Below are 27,314 nucleotides of genomic sequence, written 5' to 3'. Positions count from 1 at the left end.
AAAAAGCTGGAATCGCTTTAGGCAAGCATGATACAATCACTATAGCTGACTTGGGTAATGATTTATACTTTGTAAAATTTACGAATATGGAAGATTTAAATCTGCGAATCATGGGAGGCCCTTGGGTGGTGCTTGGTCACTATCTAGCTATTCGTCAATGGGAACCTTGCTTCGACCCAGACAAAGAGAACATCCATAGAGTTGCTGTAACACCCCGTAGTACTTCGGTTGTTAACATCATGCTATTATAGGTACACATCGGAAGACTTTATTTTATTAAATAAAGAATCGTCTCTTTAAAAATCTGAGTTAACTTTTTACAAAATGTTTTCCAAAAACATTTCCAAAATCATTCTCATGAGATATTACGTAAGCGTAAATCTATAAATACAACTACTCATTAATCCTATTAGCCATTATTAGTGGCCATTGACTAACCGGATATGATAACAAGTGTCATTCCTGTCAGAGTCTCACGGACAGGATAACAACTGTTTAACGGATAACTAGGAGATAAGAATCTCACTCCATAATACAATCCTGATAGGCACAGTTTATAAAATCAGACAGCTCGCAAGTCCCACACGGACTGCGATCCCCTCACAGGGTCAATGCATACATAATGGCTCTATGCCCAAATAATTACATCCATACATCATGTCTATGTGTCCCCATCACATGCATCTAACATAACTCGTAATAAATACATCCATAATCCAGAAGCTCAATAATAACAATCCTGAGCATTATTACATACAATAATATAGTCTCAAAATAATCTAACTAGGCATGTCAAAACACTACATATGTCATACAACAAATGAAAATGTAACATAAACAGCAGCATCAATCCACTAATCCGTAGCTGGGTCCTTGCCCCTAGAATGCTCACAACTATCATGGGTACATGAAATGATGTCTCTAAAAAGGGGTGAGATAACAACATCTCAGTAAGCTCAAGGTTCTTAGAGGATCCTCTAATCCCATGAGCCCACTTCCTGCATGACAAGTCAGGTATAAAGCATATATAACAAACATACAGCATAAAGATAGCATCATAATTCATCCTCTAGTTAACTATTCAATGGCTCTCCCCAAGAATAGCTAACTGGCATGTCCAACATGCCTAATGTGACTCCCAGGGTCCAGCCATAGGCAGTCAACATAAACTGTAGTATGGAATAACTCTCAGGGTCAAGCCATAGGCAGCCTACATACCATGATCACTGGCCAGGATCCTCACAACATACATCATCAGTGCATCATCATAACATCAACAATCATATAATATCTATATGAATGTGAATGAATGCACATATACAACATATCTCATACTTTCATACAATTCAACCTTAATGCACACCATCATGGTGGGGCCACAAGAGAGAAGAGCAACTAAAATCAGAAGCTTACCTCAAGGAGCTTAGCACAAGCCCACACTCCAATATAACACGTATGCTCCAAATAAATCCTCAAGTGCAAGGTTCTCTAGGCACACCTAGGGTAGAACCATTCACATCATTAATTACATAGTAATTAATCAAGTCATATACAAGACTTAACCATTTAATGATTCCACTTTTCATACTTAGATGCCAATAATATTCCCATTTCAAGTCTAAACCATTTATTACGTAATTACATAATTTCAGTGCATTATGAAGTGCTAACTTGTTACACTAGCAACCACATAGTTCAAACACCTTCCATAACCTTAGAACCACACTCTAGGGCCACTAAAGTACTTAGATTATTTTCAACACTTCCAACTCACAATATTCCCTCAAGGTCGAAAATGTATTCTAAGGCAAGCCCTAGGTTAGATTTTCAATTTGTAAGTTGATTCAAGCCTTGAGCATACATTAAACCCTAAATCATCCTTAAATACAATTTTTGCACCTAAAACCCTAATTATCTCACACATGGCCGGATTGTATAGGGTATTATTCCTTAAGATTTTCTTTCATTAGATTACATGATAATGTGTCCATAAACTAGTCTTAAGCCTAGGTTGTCAACTAGCTCCATAATTAGGTTTAATTAGCAAACCCTAATTAGATTTTATTAGAAACCCTAGGTTACTTTAATTTTAGAGTTTTTCCATTATTAGGTTACTTATGCATTCCTATACAGTCACATTAGGTCTCAATTCATTAAGTTCAGTAATTACATGATTAGTGCTTTTAAACCCTAATTAGGTCCACTTTTAGGGTTTTATAGTTAATTAATCCATTATGCATGGTCCACCTCACTTTAACCGTTGACTAGTATTCTAATTAGGTCTTGAAACCAATTTTAACATACTAACCCTAATTTATCCCTACTTGGCCGAATTGTTTAGAAGTGTAAACTAGGGTTTTTCACTTGTTAACTTCATAATTTCTTTAATTAATTAAGTCCTACACTTAATTAGTCCACTAATCCATTATTTCATTAAATTTTAAACATAAAATCCTAATTATAACCATTAAGGCAGATTTGACTTGATGGTGTTATTAGGGTTTAGAATCCATCCTTAAGCAAGATTAGTGTTCTTAAGCTTAAAGATTACATTTTTAACATTTTTCTTGGTTCCACTTATGATTTTCCACACTTTTCAACTTCAAGAACCCATTTTTACAACATAGAAACATCAACCCCATAATGAATCCATGTAGGCCGAATCATATAGGTGGGTGGAAAAGCATTTTGGTCAACATTTCTCCAAGTAATCATGCTTACTTCTTCAAGTTAGCTCCAAGGCTTCAAGCTTCCACTTTTCTCAAGCAAAGATGCATCTTTTCCACAAAGAACACACCTTTAAGAAAGACTCAAAGTTAGAACTCAAGAACACAACTCAAAGGTGGGGTTTTTCAAGAAAAAGATTCAAGAAACTTACACTAAAACTCAATGAAACAAGCACCAAAGAAGTGTTTTTCAAAGAGAAATCAAAACATCAACTCAATGGCATGAAAATGCCCAAAACTGCGGCTGTATATGGGGGAATCTCCACTAAATTTTTGGCTTTCCACAACAAAAATGATATATTCTTGGAGAGGATGATGAGATGAACAACTTTTGTCAAGGAGGTTTGGTGATTTTATGGAGTTTAGAGGGAGAAAATCTAGAGATAAGAAGGAGAAAGTTTGAAATTCAAAATGGGTAGAGAAAGAGAGAGGGAGGCACTGAATGGGGGATGCTTGGAGGTTGCCCTAGTCTTCTAGGGTTTTGACCAAGTCACTTAAGTGACATTTCGTCCTTTAGTGACATCCGATGTAATTTTTCTCGGAACTGTTATCAAATTTCTACCTGAAAACACCTAAGACTATAAATTTAAGTAATTAATATTAAATTTGTTTAATTATCATGTTCATAACTTAAAAATTTGATTAGTAGATCACAGATCCACTTACTGTTGTTTAATTGCACTATAGTCTTTACCGGTGTTCTTAACTGTACCCGAATTTCATAATCTTCTAAACTTTAACATTATTGGTCTAATTATGACTTGTTAGACATATATTGGTCTTTAATTCCATTTTCTCATTCTGGGATTCTATCGGCTGCTTTTACAACAATACAAAATATCCGGCAGAAGTGACTTTACCAAAATACCCCAATATGGGTATCAAATTTTATCAAATCATATAATAGCCTCATCTATGATAATCATATCATCAAATTAGCTCTCAAACTAAAATTTGCTAAATTGGAGCTATTCTACTAACTGTTACTGCATCAGCAGTAAAAAATAATAGATGAAAATCCACCTGTGTAGAATACTATCAATATGGATATCAAAATTCTTAGAATTTCATTCTCATTCCATTTATGACCCTAAGATCTTGATAATAATCCTCTAATTTCAAAATTATCAAATTAGGGTTATTATAGTTGCGGCTTGGATTTTCCTTCCAGGTATTACCTACGAATTTTTTTAGTATCCTTTCCTGAACCACATAGGTAATCTATTTGGTAAAGTGATCAAAGTTAATAAAACTACCACAACCGGGGATAGAGGTAGATTTGCTAAAACTTGTATGGATTTAGACCTATCAAAACTTGTCAGAGATGAATGAAACTAAAGATAACATCAATAAACAAGGGACATGGGCATATAAGATGACAAATTAACAGAAGTTGATAGAAATATAGAACTTTTTACTTCATATTAATTTTGCCAAAAGATTCGAAGCACATATACACTAGTGAATAATTTTATATGTTGTGATAAGTTATATATATGCATTAAATTATTTTGTATGTTGAATATTTTGTATGCCAATCCCACGCTTCAATGTTGCATGCACAATGAAATGGGTCCATGTTTCTTTCAAAAAAATATTGCACCATATTTTATGTATTGCTATGCTATAGTACAACTTTTAGAAATTAGAAATCAACTTCATTAGATTAATAAGAGAAGTAGGTACTGACTGAAATGTATACGGATGCTATTTTGTTCATGTCTCGTGGATAATATGACAATTTTATTGTCCAAACAAAACCAGCAAAAACAACATAGCTAATCCGAATGTTTTAAAATACGTTTTTTCTGAGAAAATCTCAATTATTTTCTCCTTAATTTTTATTGATTTCATCACTTTGATTCTTGAGTCCCAATTTGGATCATATAATTATTTCTATTCCAGTAGATTTATTTTTTTTCCTTTTTTCCTGTTTTGATAATTACTCCATCAAATTAGTAGATATTATGAAATAAAAACAACCATGATGTCTATGTCAACCATAATAAACACAAACAAAGCAACCATGACTTGTATGTCAACCACAAAATTATGTACTACTACCAATTCTATTACAATGAGCACAATGCAAAGGGATTGATAATTTTTGGCAAAAACCAACTATATATTCCCTCTTCCCACCTCCCACTTCCCAAGTAAATTACCACAATTCATAAATTGGAAAAATCACTAACCTGGTAAGATTCGATAGAATACAATGGAACTAGTGGAGCAGTTGACAAAGTTGGAAGCAATGATTCAGTTAGTTAACAAATCAACAAACAATAGCAAGACTATAACATGAGTTTCAAGTGAATGGAACAGACTCATACCGCATATCCGGAAAGTTGCCCAGACATGAGAACAAAAAGATTATATTTTTTTACCCATTTTTAGATTGTTGATTTAATTGATGAATGTAGAGAAAAACTGGAGAAGTGAGAAAAGTACCCATTCATGGTGATAAACACTAAATAGCTCCATATTCACCCATTCAGGAATCGTTGATATCTATTAAGATTTGGAGGTAATAAGGTTTATGTAAAAAAAAAAAAAAGACAAAGCAATGGGCTAGGATTTAAGCTTTAAGCTTTTAATTGTAAGGGTTGGTTGAGTTGGACATATCTTTATCTTTTTTCTTTCAATCTTCCTTTTTCTTTTTCTTTTTTCTTTTTTTACTTGACTTGAATCACTCACTCCATGTGAATTTCCTTTTCCCCCAATTTTGTGTCTGCAAGTGCAGACACTTGCAGCTACCTACGTCCGCCATTGATAAGCATAATATCCATTTTCGTTTTCTAAAAATATAGATATCACTACCAGAAAATGCACGATCAGCGATAGAACAAATCTGTCACAAAATAGCAAAATTCTCTCGCAAAAACATTATGTGACGAAATTTGCGGGGAACACGGTTAGTCGCTAAAAGCTTCCTCGCAAAGATATTTGTGGAAGAAATTTGTCGGAAAAAAATTCCCTACAAATTGCTACGAAAAATATTCCACGCAAAAAACTACATTTTCATCACGAACAATAGACCTGACTATAGTGTTTTTTTGTTGCAGTCTATGACGAATTTTGTAAGGGAAATTTCCATAGCAAATTTAGCGACCGAAAAAAGATGACACTATCATTGCAAAATCTACAACTGAAATAAAACTAATCTTAAAGATTCTAATCTTAAATAAAACTAATTTTTTTTGGAATAAATTGGTACGCATCATTCCATACCACATAAAATTAAAGATTCTAATCTTAAAAGTTTTTAGTTAAAGTGTAGTTTCGATATTTACCAAAAAAAAAAAGTGTAGTTTCGATAAATATGTATCGCATTTAACCTCATCAAATCCACCCCCCCCGCTGTATCTTAATAAAATTTGTATGTAATATATCGTCCTTCAAAGGATATACATGTTGTTACTTGTCACTTGTTAAACCACCAAAATATGTATAATCTGCACCTGTAAAAATAATTTTGACATATGATATAACTGTTATAATCACGTCCAGTTCAATATTCATTATTCAAGTGCTAGTATTTCCTTAGTCCTCTGTGTTATTATTATTTTTTGGTTCCCACTTTTTCCTTTTGGTTTGGGATTGAGGTGAAGAAGAGAAGAGAAAGAAACAACAAAATACTAGTTTTTATTAAGCTGCAATGGTATCAAAATCAAACCTTCCCAACACGGGCGTGGATCCCAATTCGGGCACCGCATCACGACCCGTATCACCACACGTGCCAAATCAAGATCCGTTTGCATACCCGGTCTCCTTGTCTGGCCGTGGATTCATCCCCAAAGGTTCCCTTGCGTATTCCCCTGAGCAGAGGCAGTACCCTAATTTTCCACACCCAAAGGTATGTCACTTCTTCTTGCAGCTTGCATTTTTTCAATCATGTGAAAATTCTTGACATTACCTAGCTAGGATTATTAAAAAAAAATAGGGATGAAAGTTGCATTGTTCATTTTCGAACTGAATCTTTTAAAAAATAAGGTAGATTTATATGAACTTACATTTGGTGATGTATTTTATTTTATTTTTATTTTTATTTTTTGTCTTAGGTTGCACCTTCTCGATCTGATAGCAATGGCTGTAAAGATACAAGTACAAGGTGACTTTTTAAATGATATCATGTTTCATGCATTCATTTTCCCGCCAGAGTCAAATAAATTAATATATCTCTCATGTCATGTGTTTCTTAGGGAAGGAAGCAGAGATGATGTCATTAGAGATAGAAAAGTGAGCATACAGTTTCAGTGGTTATGACCCAACCTTTGGCATTCCATTAAATTGATGGTCCCATTTGTTCATTCCCTTTCTCTTATTTTCAATTCCATACCCTGATATTATGTGCTTCATACTCGCTTTTTTTTAATAAAATGTGTGTATTATAGAAGATGAGCAGAAGCAGTGGTAAAACTATTTCTTTGTGACTGAAATGTCATAGGTTCGAATATGGGAAACAACCTCTTTGCAATTGTGTAAGGGTAAGGCTGCATACAAGAATTGCCCTCACTTCACTCTCGCTAGTCGGAGTTTAATGGGGAGTGGTTTTAAATGTGTGTATACTCAATAGTCCAACTATTTGTTGCATGTAGTATAGTGTATGTTATTGTAGTCTTCTGTGCTTTTGTATGTGTTCTAATTCGAATGCTCATACAGAACCCCAATCATGGTTCTTCAGGTTATGTGGACATGTTAGCTTGATAGATGAGTATATTTTAGTTTGCAATTAGAGGTTGCCTTAATTAAGAACAATTAAGGGGGAAGTGGTTTTAGCTAGTTTTGTGGTGTAAAATATAGGAGGTGAACCGAAGCAGTGGTAAAAATGTTCTTTCATGATTGAAAGGTCATGGATTTGAATCCAGGAAACAGTCTCTTTGCAATTATGCAAGGGTAAGGCTGCGTACAAGGATTTCCTCCACCCCATACTCGCCAATCGGGTTTAACAGGGAGTGGTTTTGTTTTTTGTGGTGTAAAATATAAAGATACTAGATCATGCATAGATTCAAACCTGTGGAATGAATAGGCTGTGGCAGTACATAATTATTGAAGTCATATGACATGATATATTTATGAGAAGTTTGGTGTGGAAATGGCTTTATACAGAAGTACATGAAAACATTTATTTGGTATATACAAATGGCTCTTTGAATATTCTTCTAGCCAGATCCTGGCAATTGTATGAGTTGTATTATGCGCCTTGGCATAACAGAATGATAATCATGGATAAGATTGAACCATCTTAAAACTTAAACAACCAGCTTTCTAATGTTTTGAAGGTAAAAACATGTAATAGAGCTTAGTGGAAACAAATAAAGTTTGTGTAAGTGCCCAAAATGATCCCAGCCATAGTCAAAGAATGTTCGACATGATTTTGGTACTCATGCTTCTGTCCTTTTCTTTCTTTCCTTCTTTTATTTTTTTATTTTTTACATATATATCTTTGTTCTTTTGATTAATTTCTTCTTTTTCCCCTGAATTTTTTCCTGTCTGTAATAGGTAAATATAATTCAATATGATTTTCTATTTGCTTGTATAGGGCATCAAAGTTAATAACAATTAGCTATTTAAGGATTTTCATTTCTTTCTGTTGTATTTTTATAAGAATAGTTAATATTCAATAGAAGAGTTTTGTTCAATTGATGTAAAAATATGCAAACATAGAGAAGTGAAGAAAAGAAGAGATTTAGGAGAACAGGGACAGACAGGGAAAAGGAAGCAGGGGTGGAGTGCATATAAACCAAAGATATCAATGAGTTGCTGCGTAATTCTAGAATGAAGTAAGAGTGCAAAATTGATATTGCAATGTGTTATAACAGAGTGGCTTGTATTTGATTTTTGGCTTGGCCTGACAACTCAAAATGCTTGTGATGCAACCCAACGAGGATTTTTCATCGTAGTTAGTATTGTTGTGGTATGGATATATTTGTATTGAAGTCAGTAGTTAGGTTGTAGAAGGTGCTAAATCTCAAAAGACATTGAGGATTTATGTATCTTGGGATTAGGGTTTAAGCATTGCGAGGCTATTACTTGTAATATTCATTGGTCATATAGAATTTTTTCTTTGTTTCTCCCATGGGTCAAACAAAGTTAAATTCCAAGTCCATTCTTCTTTCCTCTGTTTTCTGTTTGTGTGCCTGGTTACAACACACTGCCAGGTCTAATGTAGTATTCAAATATGTCCAACTTTAATAGTTCGTGAGTAACTTAAGATTAAGCTTATTGTATAAGGAATCTTTATAATTTATATAACTAATGGAGCAGATTTTTTTGTTGAAAATCTTTCTGCTTTTGTTAGCTGAGACAATTTGAATTGTTACCTTGATCTAATATCTTAGCTTTATTTTTATTTTTTTTCTATTTTCATATTTGTAGTAATCACGTAATTTTTCAAATTTTAGGTCAGAGTAACAGAGGATGCTTCTCTGTATGGACTTTGTAGATCATGGTTGAAAAATGGTGTAAATGATGAAAACCAGGTTTGAGTTATATCTTTTGTTATATGCTTGAGTTTGAGCATGTTATTTATGACTTACTAAATTTTCTTTTGTTATTTTAGAATGATCATATTTAGCTGTTAAACTATGAATTCTGTCAGATTTTTTTACAAATATACCTATTCTGTCAGATTCTGTCTCTTCCTAAAAGTCAAGCTAAATCACTAACAGTCCTCCTTAATCTGGATTCAGTGGTATTCGGATTTCAAATCCAGCTCAGAAAAAATAGTGGCACCTCTTAGCTCATCCAATAGTTCATCAATGATTGGAATTTGAAATTTACTTGGGACTGAGGTCTTGTTTAAAGCTTTAAAATTCAGACAAAACTTCCAAATTCCATCTTTCTTCTTCACTAGAATAATAGGGCTAGAGTACAGACTCACACTAGGTTTGATTTTTTCTGCAGCAAGCATATAATCCACCAACTTCTCTATTTCAGCTTTTTGATAATGAGGATATCTATAAGGTTGCAAATTCGGAATCTCTGCTCTTTCCTTCAGCACAATGGCATGTTCATGACTGCGGGTAGGGGATAAAAACCTTGTGGTTTCTTGATAACATTCTCAAAATCCTCCATGGCCCAGGATCTGCTTCTTCCCCAGCTAACTCTTTATATTCTAAACAAAATCCTTGTCCTTCATCTCGAAGAGCTTTTAGCATTGCTTTGAGGGAAGCTCCTTCTCTAGGTAAAGTCGGGTCTCCCTTCAATATCAAGGTCCTCTTTCCATTGGAATTTCCATGGTCAACTGACTCCTTGAAGTTAGCCCTTTTCTATCCCAAACTAGCCAACCAGTCCATTCCAAGCACTACATCTATACCTTCTAATTCAAAAATGAAGAAATTTTGTCGACCCTTCAGCCTTGCAATAGCAGCTTCATTTTTGAACAAATCCCATACATTGGATCTAGCGTCCATATCCCACCACAACATGTTAAGTTGCAATTGTTGTGGTGGTCAGCTCTAACTCTCTCACTAGGGCTGCTGATATGACATTATGGGATGCCCCAAAATCAATCAAAACTACCACCTTCCTACCAACCACCTCTCCCCATATCTTAAGGGATTTCTTGGAAGTTAATCTGCTAATACTATAAAGGGATAGCTGTAAAGCCTTGTACTCGAGTTCCGCATGATCTTGTAATAGTCCTTCATCTTCCTTTTACTCCGTTCCTCCCTCTAGCAGCATGACCTAGTACTACTTAATCTTACAAACATGATTTAGCCTATGCTTCTCATCACACCTAAAGCACAACCCCTTCTTTATCTTATCCCCTTCTTTATCTTATCTTGCATTTCGCATCAGAAAGCCTCCTAAAATCACCCCCTTTGTTTCTGAAAGTCCCACTGGTTTACCGTTTGCAGAATCCACTACTGAATGCCCTCCCTGCAAACTTGCTGGTGGGAGCATTTTCTTCCCAAACTCAATGGTTGTTTTAGATGATGGAGATCCTCAATAAGGGGTTCCTCTCTTGCTGTCCATTCCACCTCTCCCTTGTTTAGTGCCCTGCCCTAATCTCCTATTTCAGCCCATTCAAGAGCACTTAGGGTCAGTACTCCGAAGGGGGCTTGCTTATAATTCAAATTGCTTTTTGTACTTCTCCTCCCCATTCACTTGTGTAAAGAACAAATTCAACCAAAAAACTTAAGCTGTTGAGTGAGAGTTTTTTTAATGGTTTATATTATTCTCTAACACGCCCCCTCACACGAGAGTCCATTGGGCTTGAAGGGTGGATGATGCATCAGACCCAGCCTACCTGTACTAAAAAATTCCATAAGAGAAAGTGGGAGGCAGTGAGGATCGAACTCGTGACATCGAGGCTCTGATACCATATAAAGAACCAATTCAACCCAAAAACTTAAGTTGTTGGGTGAGAGTCTTTTTAATGGTTTATATTCTCTAACAACTTGTTTCAACGGTGGGAACGTGCGCATAGAGTATTGAACCAAAATATATTTAACAACTTTGGTTGTATCGTGTTGAACGTTACTTCCGAATTAATCGAATTCTGGTCGACGAACATGTGGAAACAACTGCTATCTATATGGAAGGGAGGGCACTCAACTGGTTTCAATGGTGGGAAAATTGTAACCCCACTATCACCTGGAATGACTTTAGAATTGCAGTGTTGGAGCGATTTCACGTTTCTTCTTCGGGTAATCCATACGAGGCATTAATGTGCCTCCGCCAAGAAGGAACCATTGTAGAATACCGTGAACAATTTGACATGTTATCAGCGCCATTGAGACATGTGGAAGAAGAAATGATGAGGGCTGCTTTCCTTAATGGTTTACGGGAAGAAATAAGAGCAGAATTGCGGCTTCATGATTTAAACGATTTGGGAAGGATGATGACGTTGGCACAAAGGATTGAAGAGAAGGAGAAAGTGAGAGAAAAGTTGGGTGGGATGACGAAGGGGAACGGTGGTGGCTCTGGGGTTGGAGGTGGGTTGCAGTCACGAGATGCTTTGATCAATAGGGCCTCTAATTTGTCACACAATAGGCCCAACAGTATGAACAATGAAGGACGAAATGGGCCAAGTAGTGGATCACATGACCCAGCCCAATCAGGAGGGCAACTTATGAGTGCTGGATTTGGGAGTAGCAACAAACCAACTCACAAAGGGGGAGGACCAAGTGATACCAGTGGGAGTGGAGGGGGAAACCCTAATCGGACGAACGGTGGCCGCGGTGTGAGATACAAGAAGCTTTCTCCATAAGAGTTAAGCGAGAAACAGAGGAGGAATCTTTGTTATAGGTGTGACGCACCCTACTCTCTTGATCATGTGTGTGAGAACACAAGTTTACATGTCATGCTTGTGGGGGTTGGTGAGGTGGAACCCAAAAACACAGATATGGAAGCCATGTGTGGGGAAGATAACCAAAAGAGAGACGTAAGTTTGCGATTGAGCCTGCATGGCCTTGTAGGTCTAACATCGAGCAAGTCGTTGAAGCTTTGGGGGGAGATTCTTGGACGACGTGTGACGGTGTTGATTGACACCGGTGCTTCGCATAATTTTTTGGCGTGGCAAGTGGCAGAGGAGTTGAAATTGAAGGTTGATAATGTCGCCCAATACTCAGTAGAGATGGGAGACAGGTCTAAAGCTCAGAGTCCAGGAGTTTGCAAGGGGATGAAGCTCATGCTTTCAGGTATGCCAGTGGTACATGATTTTTTCCTATTCATTCTTAGAGGGGTGGATGTTATGTTGGGGTATTTGTGGTTGGAAGGGCTTGGGGAAATCCAAGCTAACTTTTGACAGTCTTGGTTGCGGGTACAGTGGGAAGAAAAAATTGTAGAATTGAAGGGGGATTCGTTATTGGCCAAGGAATGGGTATCTGGTAGAGGGTTAGGAAAAATAGTAAGGAAAGGTGTTGAAAGTTATTATGTGGAGTTGAATCTCTTAGCAAAAGAAGAGGGGGCTGAAGCTATACCCCCAACAGTGGTAGTGAAGGTATTAGATGAAATCCAGGAGGTATTTAAATTACCCACAGGGATGCTTCCAGAGCGTTATTGTGATCACCGCATATTACTGAAAGAAGGAGCAACTATTCCCAATATTCGACCTTATTAATATCCCCATTATCAGAAGGAAGAGATAGAGAAATTTGTGTATGAAATGCTTTCCTTTTGATGGATTAGACCTAGCACTAGTCCATATTCAAGCCCATTAATCTTAGTGAAAAAAAAGATGGGAGCTGGCGGTTTTGTGTTGATTTCAGGGCACTTAACAAGGTGACCATACCTGATAAGTTTCCACTTCCGGTGATCGACGAGCTGCTAGACGAATTAGAAGGGACAAGGCTTTTTTCCAAGCTGGATTTAAAATCTGGCTATCATCAAATTAGGATGAAGCTCGAAGATATAGAAAAGACAGCTTTTAGGACTCACGAAGGGCACTATGAGTACCTAGTAATGCCAGTTGGGCTGAGAAATGTACCTTCCACGTTTCAGTCGTTGATGAATGAGGTATTCCGCCCTTTCCTTCGAAAGTTCGTTTTAGTCTTTTTTGATGATATCTTGATTTATAGTCAAGATGAGAATACACATGTTAGTCATCTGAGGCAAGTACTGGAGGTTTTACAAAAGCATCAATTTTGTGCAAATAAAAAAAAACGCAGCTTTGTGAAATCAGAATTGGAGTACCTGGGGCATATTATTTCAAGTACAGGAGTGAAACCAGTTCCTACGAAGGTGGAAGCTGTCCAAAAATGGCCAATTCCCACCAATTTGAAGGGGCTTAGTGGATTTTTGGGGCTGACCGGCAATTACAGATGGTTTGTGAAGAGTTATGGAAGTATTGCTCGCCCACTTTCTCAACTGTTAAAGGATAATTTTAAATGGGGAGAACAAGCACAAACTGCTTTTGAGGAGTTAAAGAGGGCAATGTTAAGACTGCTTGAGTTGGCAATGCCTGATTTTTCAGAAATATTTATTGTGGAGACAGATGCATTTGGGGTAGGAATGGGGGTTGTTCTTATGCAGAAAAATAGGCCAATAGCTTTTTTGAGTCAGGCATTCTTGGATACTGCTAAGTCTTTATCAGTTTGTGAGAGAGAATTGAAAGCAATCGTATTTGCCGTTCAAAAATGACATCACTATCTTTTGAGCTGCCATTTCATTGTCAGAACTTACCAAAGAAGTTTAAAATATTTATTGGAGCAACGATTAATTGTGGAAGGCCAGCAGCGTTGGGTAGCAAAATTATTGGGTTATGAATTTGAGGTTCACTATAAACCGGGTGTGGAAAATAAGGCTGCAGATGCACTATCAAGAGTAATGGACTGTAAGGAGCTAACTGTAGTCTCTAGTCCAGATCTATAGAATTTGGTTGAAGAAGTGTTTGCTGACCCGGTAACAAAAGCTATTTTAGTGGATGTTATGCAGGACGCTAATTCTCATCCTGGGTACCATGTCTCTAAAGGATGCCTATGGTTTCATGATAAGCTGGTTATTCCTCACTCTTCCATGCAATACCAGCCATAATCCACGTGTTTCATGACTCTCCGTGGGGGGGGGGGGGGGACATTCAGGCGAGTTGCGAACTTACAAAAGGATTGCAGCTGTATTCTGGTGGAAAAGGATTAGAAAGGACGTGGCAGAGTATGTTAGAGCTTGCGGAGTGTGCCAACAACAAAAATATCAAGGTCTTCAACCAGCAGGATTACTACAACCATTACCCATCCTAGAACAAGTGTGGGAAGACCTCTCTATGGATTTCATAGGGGGATTGCCTAAATCCAGGGGGATGGACACTATTATGGTGGTCGTAGACCATTTATCAAACTATGCCCATTTCATTACATTAGCTCATCCGTTTTCTGCTGAACAGGTTGCTGCCCTTTTTGTTAAAGAGGTGATAAGGTTGCATGGATTCCCTCGGTCTGTCGTTTCAGATAGGGATCGAGTGTTTGTTAGCAAATTTTGGGGGGAGCTTTTTAAGGCAGCAGGCACAAAGCTGAAATTCAGCTCTGCCTATCATTCATAAACGGATGGGCAAATTGAAGTAGTAAATAGGACTTTGGAGACCTATTTGAGATGCTTCATAAGTGGACATCCTAAAGGGTGGGCGAAATGGATTCCATAGGCTGAATTTTGGTTTAATTCTTCATATAACAGGTCCACACAAATGACCCCTTTCAAAATAGGTTATGGGAGAGACCCCCTACTGTGATTAGCATAAATTAGGGAGAGAATCAGGTGGAGGCAGTAGACTAATGTTTGGCAGCAAGAGATGCGGCTCTAACTGATTTGAAACAAAATTTGTGTAAGGCTGAAGGACGGATGAAACATCAAGTGGATAGGGGAAGGCAAGAAATAGAGTTTACAGTGGGTGAAAGAGTTCTTATGAAAATGCAACCATACAAGCATCATTCGTTGGCAAAGTTTTTGAACTAGAAGTTAAGTCCAAGGTATTATGGTCCCTTCGAAATAATAAAGAAAATTGGTCCTATTGCTTATAAGATATTATTACCAGGAAATTCTAAGCTTCATCCTGTCTTTCACGTCTCACAACTAAAAAGAGTTGTGCATCTAGATGTACCTATATTAGAGTTACCAAAGGGGTTAACGGACATGCTGCAGTTGCAGGTGAAACCAGCATAAATCATAGATGCTCGAAGATTATTAAATGGAAAGGAAGAGGTGTTAGTACGCTGGGAAGATCTGCCGGATTGTGAAGACTCCTGGGAGGCCGTAGATGTGTTACGGGCCAACTTCCCTTCTTTTCACCTTGGGGACAAGGTTGTTGTTAAAGGGGGGAGTATTGATGGGCCACTAGAGCCATTTACAAGTTGTTATAAAAGGAGGGATAGAAGACGTTTAGCAGAAGCCCAACAAAGAAATGTTGTCCAACATGGCAATCAGAAGGCACTAAGCCCAACAGCCCAAAGAGATGCTGCCGATCCAAGCCAAAGCAGAGACAAGGAAACAAGTGAAAGGGTGGTCCCAAGAGAAAATAGAAGAATGATGTTAGTTATACAAGGGGACAGGTGGCACATGCTGAATGGTGAAAGAGGTATTGGGGAGCAGGAAAATGTGGAGGATGGTGGTTATATGGGTAGTGAAGGCAAAGGAGAGACACACAAAGAAAATACACATTAACTTGGAGGAAAGGAAAAAAGGGAACTCTGCGGACTTGTAGTTGGTTGTAGGGGAAAATGGAGTTGGTGATTTGTTATTCATAGAAGAGTCCTTAGAGTCTTTAATGGTTGTTTTTAGTGCTTTGAGTGTTGTTGGAGTCTGTATTCTGCAATTTGCAGACGTTTATGTTTAAGTGAATTTTCCCTGTCACTATGTGAGAGGTTGAGGGTCTGTCTTTTGGTTCACTGTAATTAGGAGAGCTTGACTCTGTGAGTTCAGCAAGGTTAATAAAATACTGTCATGGATGTATTTCAGAAAATGTTGAGTGGATTTGATATGTTATTCTGCTTTTACTTTGATTAGTCTCTGAATTTATATTGTTAGATATCACTGGTGCCATCATCTTGCTCGTAACCATGGCTCTGTTTTCTACCCTGAACCGTCCCCTTGTCAATTGTGTCTAGCAGACACGTTACTTCCTCCATTTAGGTTGGATGGGTTCTCTATTCTTTGGAGATTTTAGAATACCCTTCTATCATATTCATCTGTGCTTTTTAAAGCTCCGTGTCTCTTCTTGCCTGCTACTTGTCTTCTTCATCCATGCTTTAAACCCTGCCTCCATTCTCATGTGTACCATGAAAGACTCCTTGGATTCGGGCGCTTTGATGCTAGTTGGTAGAATTGATCCAGAGATTACAAAAATAATAGAGGAAAAAAGATTTATTGATTTGATCTCCCCTTCCCTTGGATCAATGGAGAACCCAAAGGTTAGGAAGAGAAAGAATAATTATAGAACTGCTTCTCAAGTATTCGAGAGCTTGATCTCTCCCACTTACTCAACTGTCATAACTGAATATCCTCTCATCCTTCTCTTCTTCTTTCCTTATATCCTATTTCTGACTATTTCTTAAAGGAATATGTTACAATCAATTAATCAGAATGCAATATGTATCAAATTAACCTCTGTATATTTAAGATTTCTTACAGTTCAATGAAAGGAACAGACTTGCATTACATGGTTCTCCATAGTACTACTATGGATCAGAGTTTACAGTAATGAAAATAAGAAAACAATACAAGATAATAAAAGCAATACTCAGGGACATTCGAGACGCCCTGTAAATCTCCCAATACTCTCCAATTAAGAATGACCTCCTTGGTAACGTTTTCCCTCACTTCCCACGCGTATAAGAGCTATCACAACTAACTCGTAATGCGTTGTCCCTCATCCTCCGCTAACAGAATCTCTGAGTCATCAATAACAGAATGAGTGGGAGCAATCCAGTGTTTTCTACCTTTGTCTCTCACATATACCTTATTCAGTTGGGCCTTGCGCAATTGGGCCCTATCAATACTCCCCCCCACGACAAGAACCTTGTCCTCAGGTTAAGATGAGGAAACTGGGCTGCAAGAGTAGTAAAATCCTCCTATGAGTTTTCAAAATCAGGTAAATTGCACCACTTAACCAGAACCTGAACCTTACCTTGAGTATTCCTTCTCCAATTCAAAATGTCTTCTGGTGTTACTTGCAATTCCCACCCTTCCGTCAGCATAGTGGGTAATGGTTTAGCACCCTCTACCGTAGGACTAGCTTTTTTTAACAGCGACACATGAAAAACCGGGTGAATCTTACAGCTCTCAGGCAATGCAAATCTATAAGCCGTCACCCCAATCTTCTCAACAACCGGAAAAGGCCCATAAAAACGGGGACTGAGCTTCTCATTGATCCTAACAGCCAACGTCCTCAACCGGTATGGCTGAATCCGCAAATAAACCAAATCCCCAACTTCAAAATTAATATCCCTTCGATGCTGGTCCGCCTGAGCCTTCATACGATTCTGCGCCTTCACCGAATTATATTTCAACTCCCCCAAAATAGCCTCCCTTTCAGCCAATAAAGAAGAGACAACATCCACCTTCACAAAACTATTACCAACTCTCAAAAGTTGAGGAGGATCAATATCGTATAAAGCTTTGGAAGGGGTCATGCCCGTGGACTCCTTAAACGTGGTATTGTACCAAAACTCAGCCCAATGCAACCATTTAGGCCAGCTTTTTGGGTGGGGACTGCAAAAGCACCTCAGATAGGTCTCCAAACCCCTATTCACGACCTCCGTTTGGCTATTAGATTGTGGATGGTATGCCGTAGAATAATGCAGTTTGGTTCCAGTGGCTTTGAACAAAGTAGACCAGAATTTGCTAAGAAACACCTTATCCCTATCCGAAACCACCACCAATGGAAACCCATGCAAACGAACCACCTCCCGGACAAACAACTTTTGCTGAATAAGGATGTGATAATGCCATAAAATGGGCATATTTTGTGAGTCGATCCACAACCACAAAGATGGTGTCAACCCCAAACGCCTTAGGTAACCCCCCAATGAAATCCATTGAAATTTCGGACCATACTTGACTTGGAACCGACAATGGTTGCAGCAGCCCTGCTGGGGACAAATTCTGAATCTTACTTTGTTGGCAAATAGTGCAAGTTGTAACATATTGCTGAATGGTCTTGCGCATTCCCTCCCAATAAACCACACTCAAAATTCTTTTATAAGTCCTCGAACATCCTGAATGTCCTCCAACATTGGAATCATGAAACTCATGCAAGATGACAGGTATAAACTTAGAAGTCTTAGATAAGACCAACTTATCTTTGTAAAACAACCTGCCCCCAACCAATTTAAAACCAGCATGTACTGTGGGATTCAAGAGCAGATCTTGTGTAATCCAGTGCAATTTAGGATCCTCCTGCACGTTTTTTACAACTTCATCCAATTGTGGTAATTGTACCTGAGAGATCATAAGACAGTGCGTGTTTCTAGATAAAGCATCTGCTACCACATTTTCTCTTCCAGGTTGATATTGAATTTCAAAGTCAAAACCCAATAATTTGGACACCCATCTCTGTTGTTCCTCCCCCAATACCTGCTGTTCCAGCAAGAACCGTAAGCTCTTTTGATCCGTTTTGACAACAAAGTGCCTACCCATCAAATAGGGACGCCACTTCTGCACGGCGAATACAATAGCCATCAGCTCCTTCTCATAAACCGATTTATTCAATGCTCTTTTGGAAAATCCCTGGCTGATGTAGGCCAATGGACGGTTATCCTGCATAAGGATGGCTCCAATTCCCTTGCCAGAAGCATCAGTCACTACCGTGAAAGTCTTCTCAAATTCCGGTAATGCCAGAATAGAAATATTGACCATAGCTTTCTGTTAGGGACCTATTTGCAAGGTATGGGACTTGGAGTCCCACATTGGTTGTATGGGCAACTAATGTGGAGTTTATAAGGCCTTGGGCACTCCCACCCTTTGAGCTAGCTTTTGGGGTGGTGCACCTCAAGGTTCTTATCAAATGGTATCAGAGCCTTCCACTATGTCTCCCGGTTGCAATCGAGCGGCGCGGGTTGTGACGTCGGCATTGCAGCGTTCGCCCGGGGCTAGTAAAAGACTAGCGCAAAGCCAGCCCGCGTGGTCGCCGGGACTGCGGAGCGTGGTGGAATGTTAGGGACCTATTTGCAAGGTATGGGACTTGGAGTCCCACATTGGTTGTATGGGCAACTAATGTGGAGTTTATAAGGCCTTGGGCACTCCCACTCTTTGAGCTAGCTTTTGGGGTGGTGCACGTCAAGGTTCTTATCACTTTCTTTAACAATTGAAACGTCACCTCGACTGTTTGATCCCACTTGAAAGCCTCCTTTTTAAGCAAATTAGTCAAAGGTTGAGCTACCTTACCATAATCTCTTACAAATTTCCGATAGTAGCCCGTGAGACCAAGAAAACCCCTCAGCTCCTTCACATTGGTAGGGCTCGGCCAATCCACCATAGCCTTAACTTTCTCCGGATCTGCACTAACCCCGTCTGCTGTGATGAAGTGGCCCAAGTATTCAATGCGGGTCTGCCCAAATCTACATTTTTTTTCTGTTAGCAAACAGTTCATGCTGTCGGAGAACAACAAACACTTTTGTAAGATGCGCAATGTGCTCTTCGGGACTTCTGCTGTACACTAAGATGTCATCAAAAAACACCAAAGTGAACTTCCTTAAAAAAGGTTTTAATACCTCATTCATGAGCGCGTTGAATGTAGAAGGGGCATTCGTCAAGCCCAAATGGCTTGACCAAATATTCATAATGGCCTTCGTGGGTCCTGAATGCCGTCTTCGGGATATCTTCTTCTTTCATCCTAATCTGATACCCGGATTTAAGATCTAGTTTGCTGAACACCTTAGATCCTCCTACTTCGTCCAACAGCTCTTCCACCACTGGTATAGGGAACCTATCAGGGACAGTAATTTTGTTCAAAGCCCGGTAGTCCACACAAACTCTCCAGCTACCATCTTTCTTTTTTACCAAAATTACGGGGCTGGAATACGGACTAATACTTGGACAGATCATCCCATCATTCAATAATTCAGCAACCAATTCCTCAATTTTCGTCTTCTGATAGTAAGGATACCGGTAAGGACGAATGTTAGGCACCTGGCTCCATGTTTTCAGAGTGATTGTATGATCCCTGGTGCGTTGTGGTGGCACCCCTTGCACCTTTCTGAAAACATATGCAAATTCCTCAACCAAGTCCTCAAGCTCCTTCCAGCCAGTAGGAAAAAATTCATTCTCCCTCATGGTCTTTTCGCTTACCTCTTCGTTGTCAATATAATACCCCTGACCCGTTTGTAATAACGCCTTGGACATGGATTTAAACGAAGAAATGGTGCGAGAAAGAGAAGGGTCACCTTTAATAATTGCCTCCTTGCCCTGCGTCTCATATCTGAGCGTCATCTCTCGGAAGTTTGCTCTAATCTCTCCCAGTTCCCTCAACCAGTCCATTCCCAGCACGATGTCAGCCCCTCCCAGCTCAAACATGTACAGATCTTGTATAATCCTCTGATTTTGAATCCCTATATCCACCTTCCTACAAACCCCACTGCAATCTACCTTGTGTCCATCCCCCACCTCAACTCGGTATAAAGGTGTCTTCTCCACCTTCCATTTCAAACGCTGAACCACCTCAGCCTTTACAAAGTTGCTGGAGGCGCCACAATCAATGAGCACCACTAGCTTCTCGTTACCCACTGTACCCCAGACTTTCATAGATTGGTTCGAGGTGAACCCAAGCATGCTCTGTAGGGTTAATTGCAGAGCCCGGTCCTCATCGCTGCGAACCTGCTCCAGGACGGCTTCGGCTTCCACCTTCACCGCGTCACCTTCGTCCCCTCCTCTATCATCGAGGATTAAGAGGTGGAATTTCTTCCCTGCGCACTTGTGCCCGGGGTGCCATTTATCCTCGCAACGAAAACATAACCCCTTGCTCCGACGATCTGATGCCTCTTCGTTAGAAATCTGTCTGAAGCTACTACCCTAACTCTCTTCTCTTCGATTTGCGGCTGAGTTTCCAGAAGCCGCCATAGTTACTCCTCCACGAGTTAGGGCATTCGAGTTATTGCTTTCAACGACATTACCCTTGCCCCATTCTGAAGTGTTATTTTTTAATGGGTTGAATTTTCCCAATCCAGGCTTAACGTAATTACTAATATTTTTGTAAGGCCCATTAGCATGTTTCGGCCCAAAGTACCCCACACCTTCCTCAGTCCAGGCCAAATTTCGTTGATCTATTTTTTTGGCCCAATTTCATCATTGCCGCTAACCTCAGCCCAGGAGTCATCAAGACTTCTTCCCTGATGCTAGGCTTAAGACCACTCAGCCACGCGCCCTTCAGCACCTCCTCGTCTGCATATCTCATGGTGCCCACCACCGCCTCAAACTCCGCGCGAAAATCCGCCACCGTGCCGTTTTGTTTCAGCGAGTAAAGTGGCCCATATGGGTTGTCTAACATCTCTGGTTGAAATCTACATAATATTTCGCTGTGGAATTGGGTCCACGTCGCCGACGGATTGTCCAACTCCCACCACTGATACCAACTCAGAGCTTCACCATCGAGGACCAACATCACGGCTGGTACCTTCTCTTCATCTTCCATTTCATTCACCTGAAAGTAACGTTCCACCTTACTCAACCACGCGTAAGCATTGGGTCCAGAAAACATAGGAATTTCAAGTTTACGTCCTCGCGGGTCCCCATGATTCATTCCTCGGTGACTTCCATGGGATCCTTCAGACCCATGCCTTCTTCCTTCTCGGTTCTCGTTGTTTCTGACCATTCGAAATTCTTCCGATCAGAGTTGATTCAATCCAGCGCCCAGCTCTCTTAACTGTCGTATGATTTCCGCTTGATTCGCGTCGTTAGAATCCATGCGACGTATTAATTCTTCCTGACCTTGTTCACTACGAGCTAACCTTTCTTCAATTCCTTCCATGCTTCTCGTCCAGACCATAACCCATCGCCCAGAATGAGCTTTGATACCAAATTGTTACAATCAATTAATCAGAATGCAATATGTATCAAATTAACCTCTGTATATTTAAGATTTCTTACGGTTCAATGAACAGAACAGACTTGCATTACATGGTTCTCCATAGTACTGCTATGGATCAGAGTTTACAGTAATGAAAATATGAAAACAATACAAGATAATAAAAGCAATACTCAGGGACATTCGAGACGCCCTGTAAATCTCCCAATACTCTCCAATTAAGAATGACCTCCTTGGTAACGTTTTCCCTCACTTCCATGCGTATAAGAGCTATCACAACTAACTCGTAATGCGTTGTCCCTCATCCTCCGCTAATAGAATCTCTGAGTCATCAATAACAGAATGAGTGGGAGCAATCCAGTGTTTTCTACCTTTGTCTCTCACATATACCTTATTCAGTTGGGCCTTGCGCAATTGGGCCCTATCAGAATATCCTCCAACATCAGGTAACCCTAGCTAGTAGCTACTGTATCTAACAATATCAATTAACTCTATTTATTATATCTAACGATATCAATTAATATCAGGTAACTCTATTTACTATATCTAATAATATCAATTAACTCTAACTACTATTATTAATAGGCTTAGCTCAACTAGATCATTGGGCCCATCCTTATTTCTTCTCACATATACCTTCTTAATTGGGGCCTGCTATTAACAAGGTTGTGCCCAAAGACTTGCTTTTGGAGATTAGTTTATGACTTTTTTTTTTCTTTGGTATAAATCTATTTATGCTGGTGTGCTACTTATCATCTTCTATTTCATTCTACTTGGCAGCCACAGCAGAAAGATGTAATGAAGGCACTTCCCAAACCATTGCCTGCATCTATGGTGGCCGGTTATATGTCAAATAAGAAAGATGAAGAAAAAGACGATGATGAACATGAAGAGGTTAGAATCTTTGGTTAACTGCCTATATTTAAGCAATGAAATGATTTATGCAAAGGCAAGCATTATTTACATGCCAATTAGCCATTTCTTTAACAACACTCGTCTATATGATACTGCAGTTCTGTGCAGTTGAGTAATGTTTTTGTTGAAACAGAAGTTCTTTCACTTCAATTCTATATCAAGACTTTGATTCTGTTAATCGTTATCTGTTGAGTTATGCTCGTCTCTGCTATCAGAATGAGGAGTCTGTTGAGCTCTTGTCACCGCAAGATCTACTGAAGAAACATATTAAACGTGCTAAAAAGGTTAGAGCACGGTAAGTTCACCTTCTGGGTTTTTATTCATCATCTTAGGACTTGTCTGTCAGTACGTTGCATGACTGAGATGACATTATGCTCATGTAACATACATTTAACTACAGAAGGTTGTATACGAACCATCCAGGTTCTGTGATTCCCTATTATGGCAATTGTTAATCATTCTATTTCTCAAGTTTGGCAGTGAACTCAAGAAGATTTTGCTGTTGAGTTTTGTGATGTATTTATATCATTACGATTAACACATTTTAAAGCTGATTACTCGATAGTCATAACTTATTTGCAATCATCTGCTCTCAACTGGCAGTTTTAAATGTTTTGAAAAATATTCTAAATATTATCTTTTGATGATCAATGTACAGAATGTATTTACATTATATAGATCTATATCGATAATTACTTACCTAAAATGGAACTAAATCTAAGGAAAAAATTAGGAAACAGATCTGTCGTAATGATAACCGAAAACCCATCTGCAATAGTTACATAATTATTCCTTTTATATTTTCAACACTCCCTTTCAAGCTAGTAAATAGATATTTATCATTTCCGACTTACTCGTAAGGTCTTGAAACCTCTCTATGGGCAGCCCTTTAGTCAATACGTCTGCCAACCAAAGTTCGGAAGGAATATATGGAGTAGTAATCAGCCCATATCCAATTTCTTCTTGATGAAGTGATAATTGATCTCAATGTGTTTTGTTAAATCATACTGAACTGAATTTTGAACAATGGTAATAGCAGATTTATTATCACAAAACAACTTCATAGGATTTATGCTAGGAGGTAATGAAGACCATAGTTAACTCCTCAGCAGGGCATTTCAGATTTTCTCCCTTTGAGCCTCCATTAGAGTAATGGCTGCCATTTTTGTGATAGAAACATTCGGTTTGTTCATTTGGGTAGAGTGTAGTATGGTGCTCTAGGGATGTTCTTTTCAGCAAATCTTAAAACTTTATGGTTTTATACAACATATAGTCTTAGGATAAAGATTAATTCAGGATTGAATGAATGTAACGTTGTCATACTTACTGTCTTATGCTGCTTGTAGATTAAGGGAACAAAGGTTACAACGTATCACAAGGTACAGAAGTAGGCTTAAGCTTTTGCTTTCTCCACCTGTTGAACAGTTCAGAAATGACACAGCTGCTGGGAACAGACCTTGCTGACACTACAGACATCAAGGTTTGGATTACTCTTACAGGCTTGCTGTTAATTTAATTTTTTATGCTTGTGGTTCATTCAAGAGTGCAGACAACTGGTGGTGGAACTGATAAATCTGTTAACGAGTTGATGATATATTTACTGTAGGGGAAATTTGCTTCTGTACATTATACTCCAACAAGAAGATATGAGGCCCCATTGTAGGAAACGAATTTAAAGGTCTATATGAAAATGTATGTAGATATTTTAACTGTTCTTTTGAATTTCTATTATGAGTGCGCCTTGACCAGTAAATTAGTACCAACATGGCTTTCAATAAATAGCAGTGAATCAGAAATCACTGCATTCCTAGAGCTGTATTATTTCCTCTTGAGAACTGAAAAGATGGGTATGCCAACTCAGATAGGATGAGTCCGTTTCTCCCTGGATGATTGCAAAGACACAAAAAAGAAAAAGAAAAAAGAAAAGAAAAGAAAAGAAAAGAGAGGATTACAATTTTTTTAGTATAAGCATTTAGAGATGGCGCTTAGCTTCCAAACGCTCTGATGAATTAATCACCCTTTTTTGGTCAATTTGTCAAATTGGTTTTCTTGTTATACATGATATTCCAATCTTGCTTCTGTTTGTGAGAGAGTGTAAATCATTGTTGTATGGACTAAGCTGGCCTAGCTGGTACGACCATAAAATTCAGGACCTAACCCCGAGCCGGCCTGGTCCTTGGTTATGATGGTTCTTCGAAATGAATCAAGCAACTTATAGGATTTGAAGATAGTTCATGGATGACCTTGGTGATGAAGAGTCTTCTATAATTAGGCCACCCGATTTTATTCAGTAATGTTTTTAGTGTTTTATTTTATAATATTGCATAACTAATTCAATTTACAAACAATGACGCGAACTATTACCAGAGTTAGTTTGAACTATTACCGGATTTAGTTTTGTTAGTTTGCATATACATATTGGTAATTTTTCATATGGAGTTTCATATACTATTTTTTTATGGTTCAGATCATTATACACTAATATAAATTACAGTTTTAATTTTAGTTATTGATTATATTTATATTTAACAGCTTTGGTTTATTAGAAATGTAAATTATTAGATGCCAGTCATCAATGACTAAGATTGTGTATAAGACTTTTTATTCTTACATAACTATAATAAGTGTAAGTTGATACTGCCTCTGTATATATGTAACAATTTATTCATGTACTTTTTATATATTAGGTATTTTTTTCATATATTATTTTTTTAAAATTTTCTTTGTTTAGTTTTTTGCATTGTTTTAAAACCCCGCCTGGACCCTTGGGTCAACTCTGATCCCTTCTCTCTGACTGTTGGGGTCAGAGTTTAGACCCTGCATGCACGTTGACCTCTTTGACTTCTGAAACACGGTCGGGTCTCGATGACTCCTGGGTCATAGGGGGTCACTGCATTTTTTTGTTTTTTGTTTTCAAAATTTTCACAAGAAACGATATCATTTTGTGGGAAAAAATATTGTTGCTAACCTAAATCCGAAAGTGAAGAACAAAATCAAATCTTCTCTCCCAGATGTCTTCACCTCGGTGGTTTCTCCCCTCTCCTCCGCTTTGCCGTGGTGGTTCCTCTTCCTCTCCTCCGTGGCTCTGTTTTTTCGGTCTTCCCTCTTCGTCGCGTCGCCTCCTCTCCTCCGCTATGGTGATTCTTCTCTTCACTAATCTACTCTTTTTCTTGGTTGGTTTCTCTGCTCTGAGCATGTATGGTATTATTGTATTATTGAGCAATAGGGTTTAAAGCTTTCTTTGACCCTGATATATTTACTCTCATGTCAAGAAGATAGTATATAAAAAGGATGCAAACTAAGACTTTTAAATTGTATTATTGTAGATGACTTGAATTTAGATGAGGATGATGACGTAGATGATAACCTCATAATGCCATTATACCCCAAAATGAAAGTAATGTTCCTCAAGGTTTGGGCAGTAATGGTTGAGAAGAACAATGAGGGCTTGAGTTTGATGATATAACTCTTCATTAACTCCATTGGAATGTGTTTTATACGTTGGTATTTTGGTACTTTGATTAGCTTGTATAATATCAACTTATGGAGGTAATTGGTTAAATTATGTTAAGTATATTTTGGAATCTTTGATGATTGGTTGTTGAATTTTTTTTTTTTCATATAGGATATATATTTAATTTTTTTAATATATAAAATAGGGTCAGCAAAGTGACCCCGTGATTAAGAGTGTTCATCAACCGATCCAAATTGATTCAAATCGCGGTGACCGAATCGAAAAATTGATAGCTGAATTAATCGAAAACTGAAAAATAAAAAAGCGAAAAAAACCTGCATATTTTAATTGAATTGTATTAGTTTTCGGTTTAGTTGTCAAAAACTGATCCAATGTATTATGTATGTATTATTTTTGAAAGATGATGACTTGGAATCTTGGATGTTATTGATACACAATATCTCGTTTTAGTTTTTTAGTATCTATTAATTTATTTTAACTCTTCATGATTTTTAAGACTTGTTTTAGTTCGGAGACTTGAATTTTTCAGTGGTTTGTAACTTTAAATGATTTGATTTTGATATAGCTAGTGATTTGTATGGTTGAAATTTTAGGCTTTTCGAAAAACTAAAATTCGTTGCAATCCAAACTGAATAAAATTGAATTGGATTGGATTTAAAAAAAATCCAAATCGAATGAATAATTAAATGATCAAACTGAAAGAATTGGATCAGATGATTTTTGTTTCAAAACCAACACCCTTACT

The 27,314-nt window shown here is 38.2% G+C and overlaps 1 protein-coding gene across 1 annotated transcript; it reads left to right on the top strand.

Moving 5' to 3' along the window:
- Positions 1–6,313: 6,313 nt before the first annotated feature.
- On the top strand, positions 6,314–24,901 carry LOC133300039 (uncharacterized). The gene is made up of 8 exons (XM_061499528.1): positions 6,314–6,582; positions 6,788–6,837; positions 6,929–6,965; positions 9,131–9,208; positions 22,960–23,073; positions 23,310–23,389; positions 24,441–24,574; positions 24,701–24,901. Exons 1-7 carry the CDS (start codon positions 6,385–6,387, stop codon positions 24,556–24,558), a joined length of 675 nt encoding a protein of 224 aa, XP_061355512.1. The 5' UTR covers positions 6,314–6,384; the 3' UTR covers positions 24,559–24,574; positions 24,701–24,901.
- The last annotated feature ends 2,413 nt before the right edge of the window (positions 24,902–27,314 follow it).

Source organism: Gastrolobium bilobum, unplaced genomic scaffold, assembly GCF_033153095.1.
Source record: "Gastrolobium bilobum isolate Gb01-03AN ecotype WA unplaced genomic scaffold, APGP_CSIRO_Gbil_v1 utg7979, whole genome shotgun sequence".
Classification (NCBI taxonomy): Eukaryota; Viridiplantae; Streptophyta; class Magnoliopsida; order Fabales; family Fabaceae; genus Gastrolobium; species Gastrolobium bilobum.
The sequence above is the reverse complement of the archived record's forward strand: the minus strand, read 5'-3'. Positions and strand labels throughout refer to the sequence as shown.

Excerpts from the sequence above, each read along its gene's own strand:
- LOC133300039 (XM_061499528.1), top strand. The coding sequence starts at position 6,385 with ATGGTATCAAAATCAAACCTTCCCAACACGGGCGTGGATCCCAATTCG. Across the intron at positions 6,583-6,787 it reads CTAATTTTCCACACCCAAAG|GTTGCACCTTCTCGATCTGA; the intron begins GTATGTCACTTC and ends TTTTTGTCTTAG. Across the intron at positions 6,838-6,928 it reads TGTAAAGATACAAGTACAAG|GGAAGGAAGCAGAGATGATG; the intron begins GTGACTTTTTAA and ends TGTGTTTCTTAG.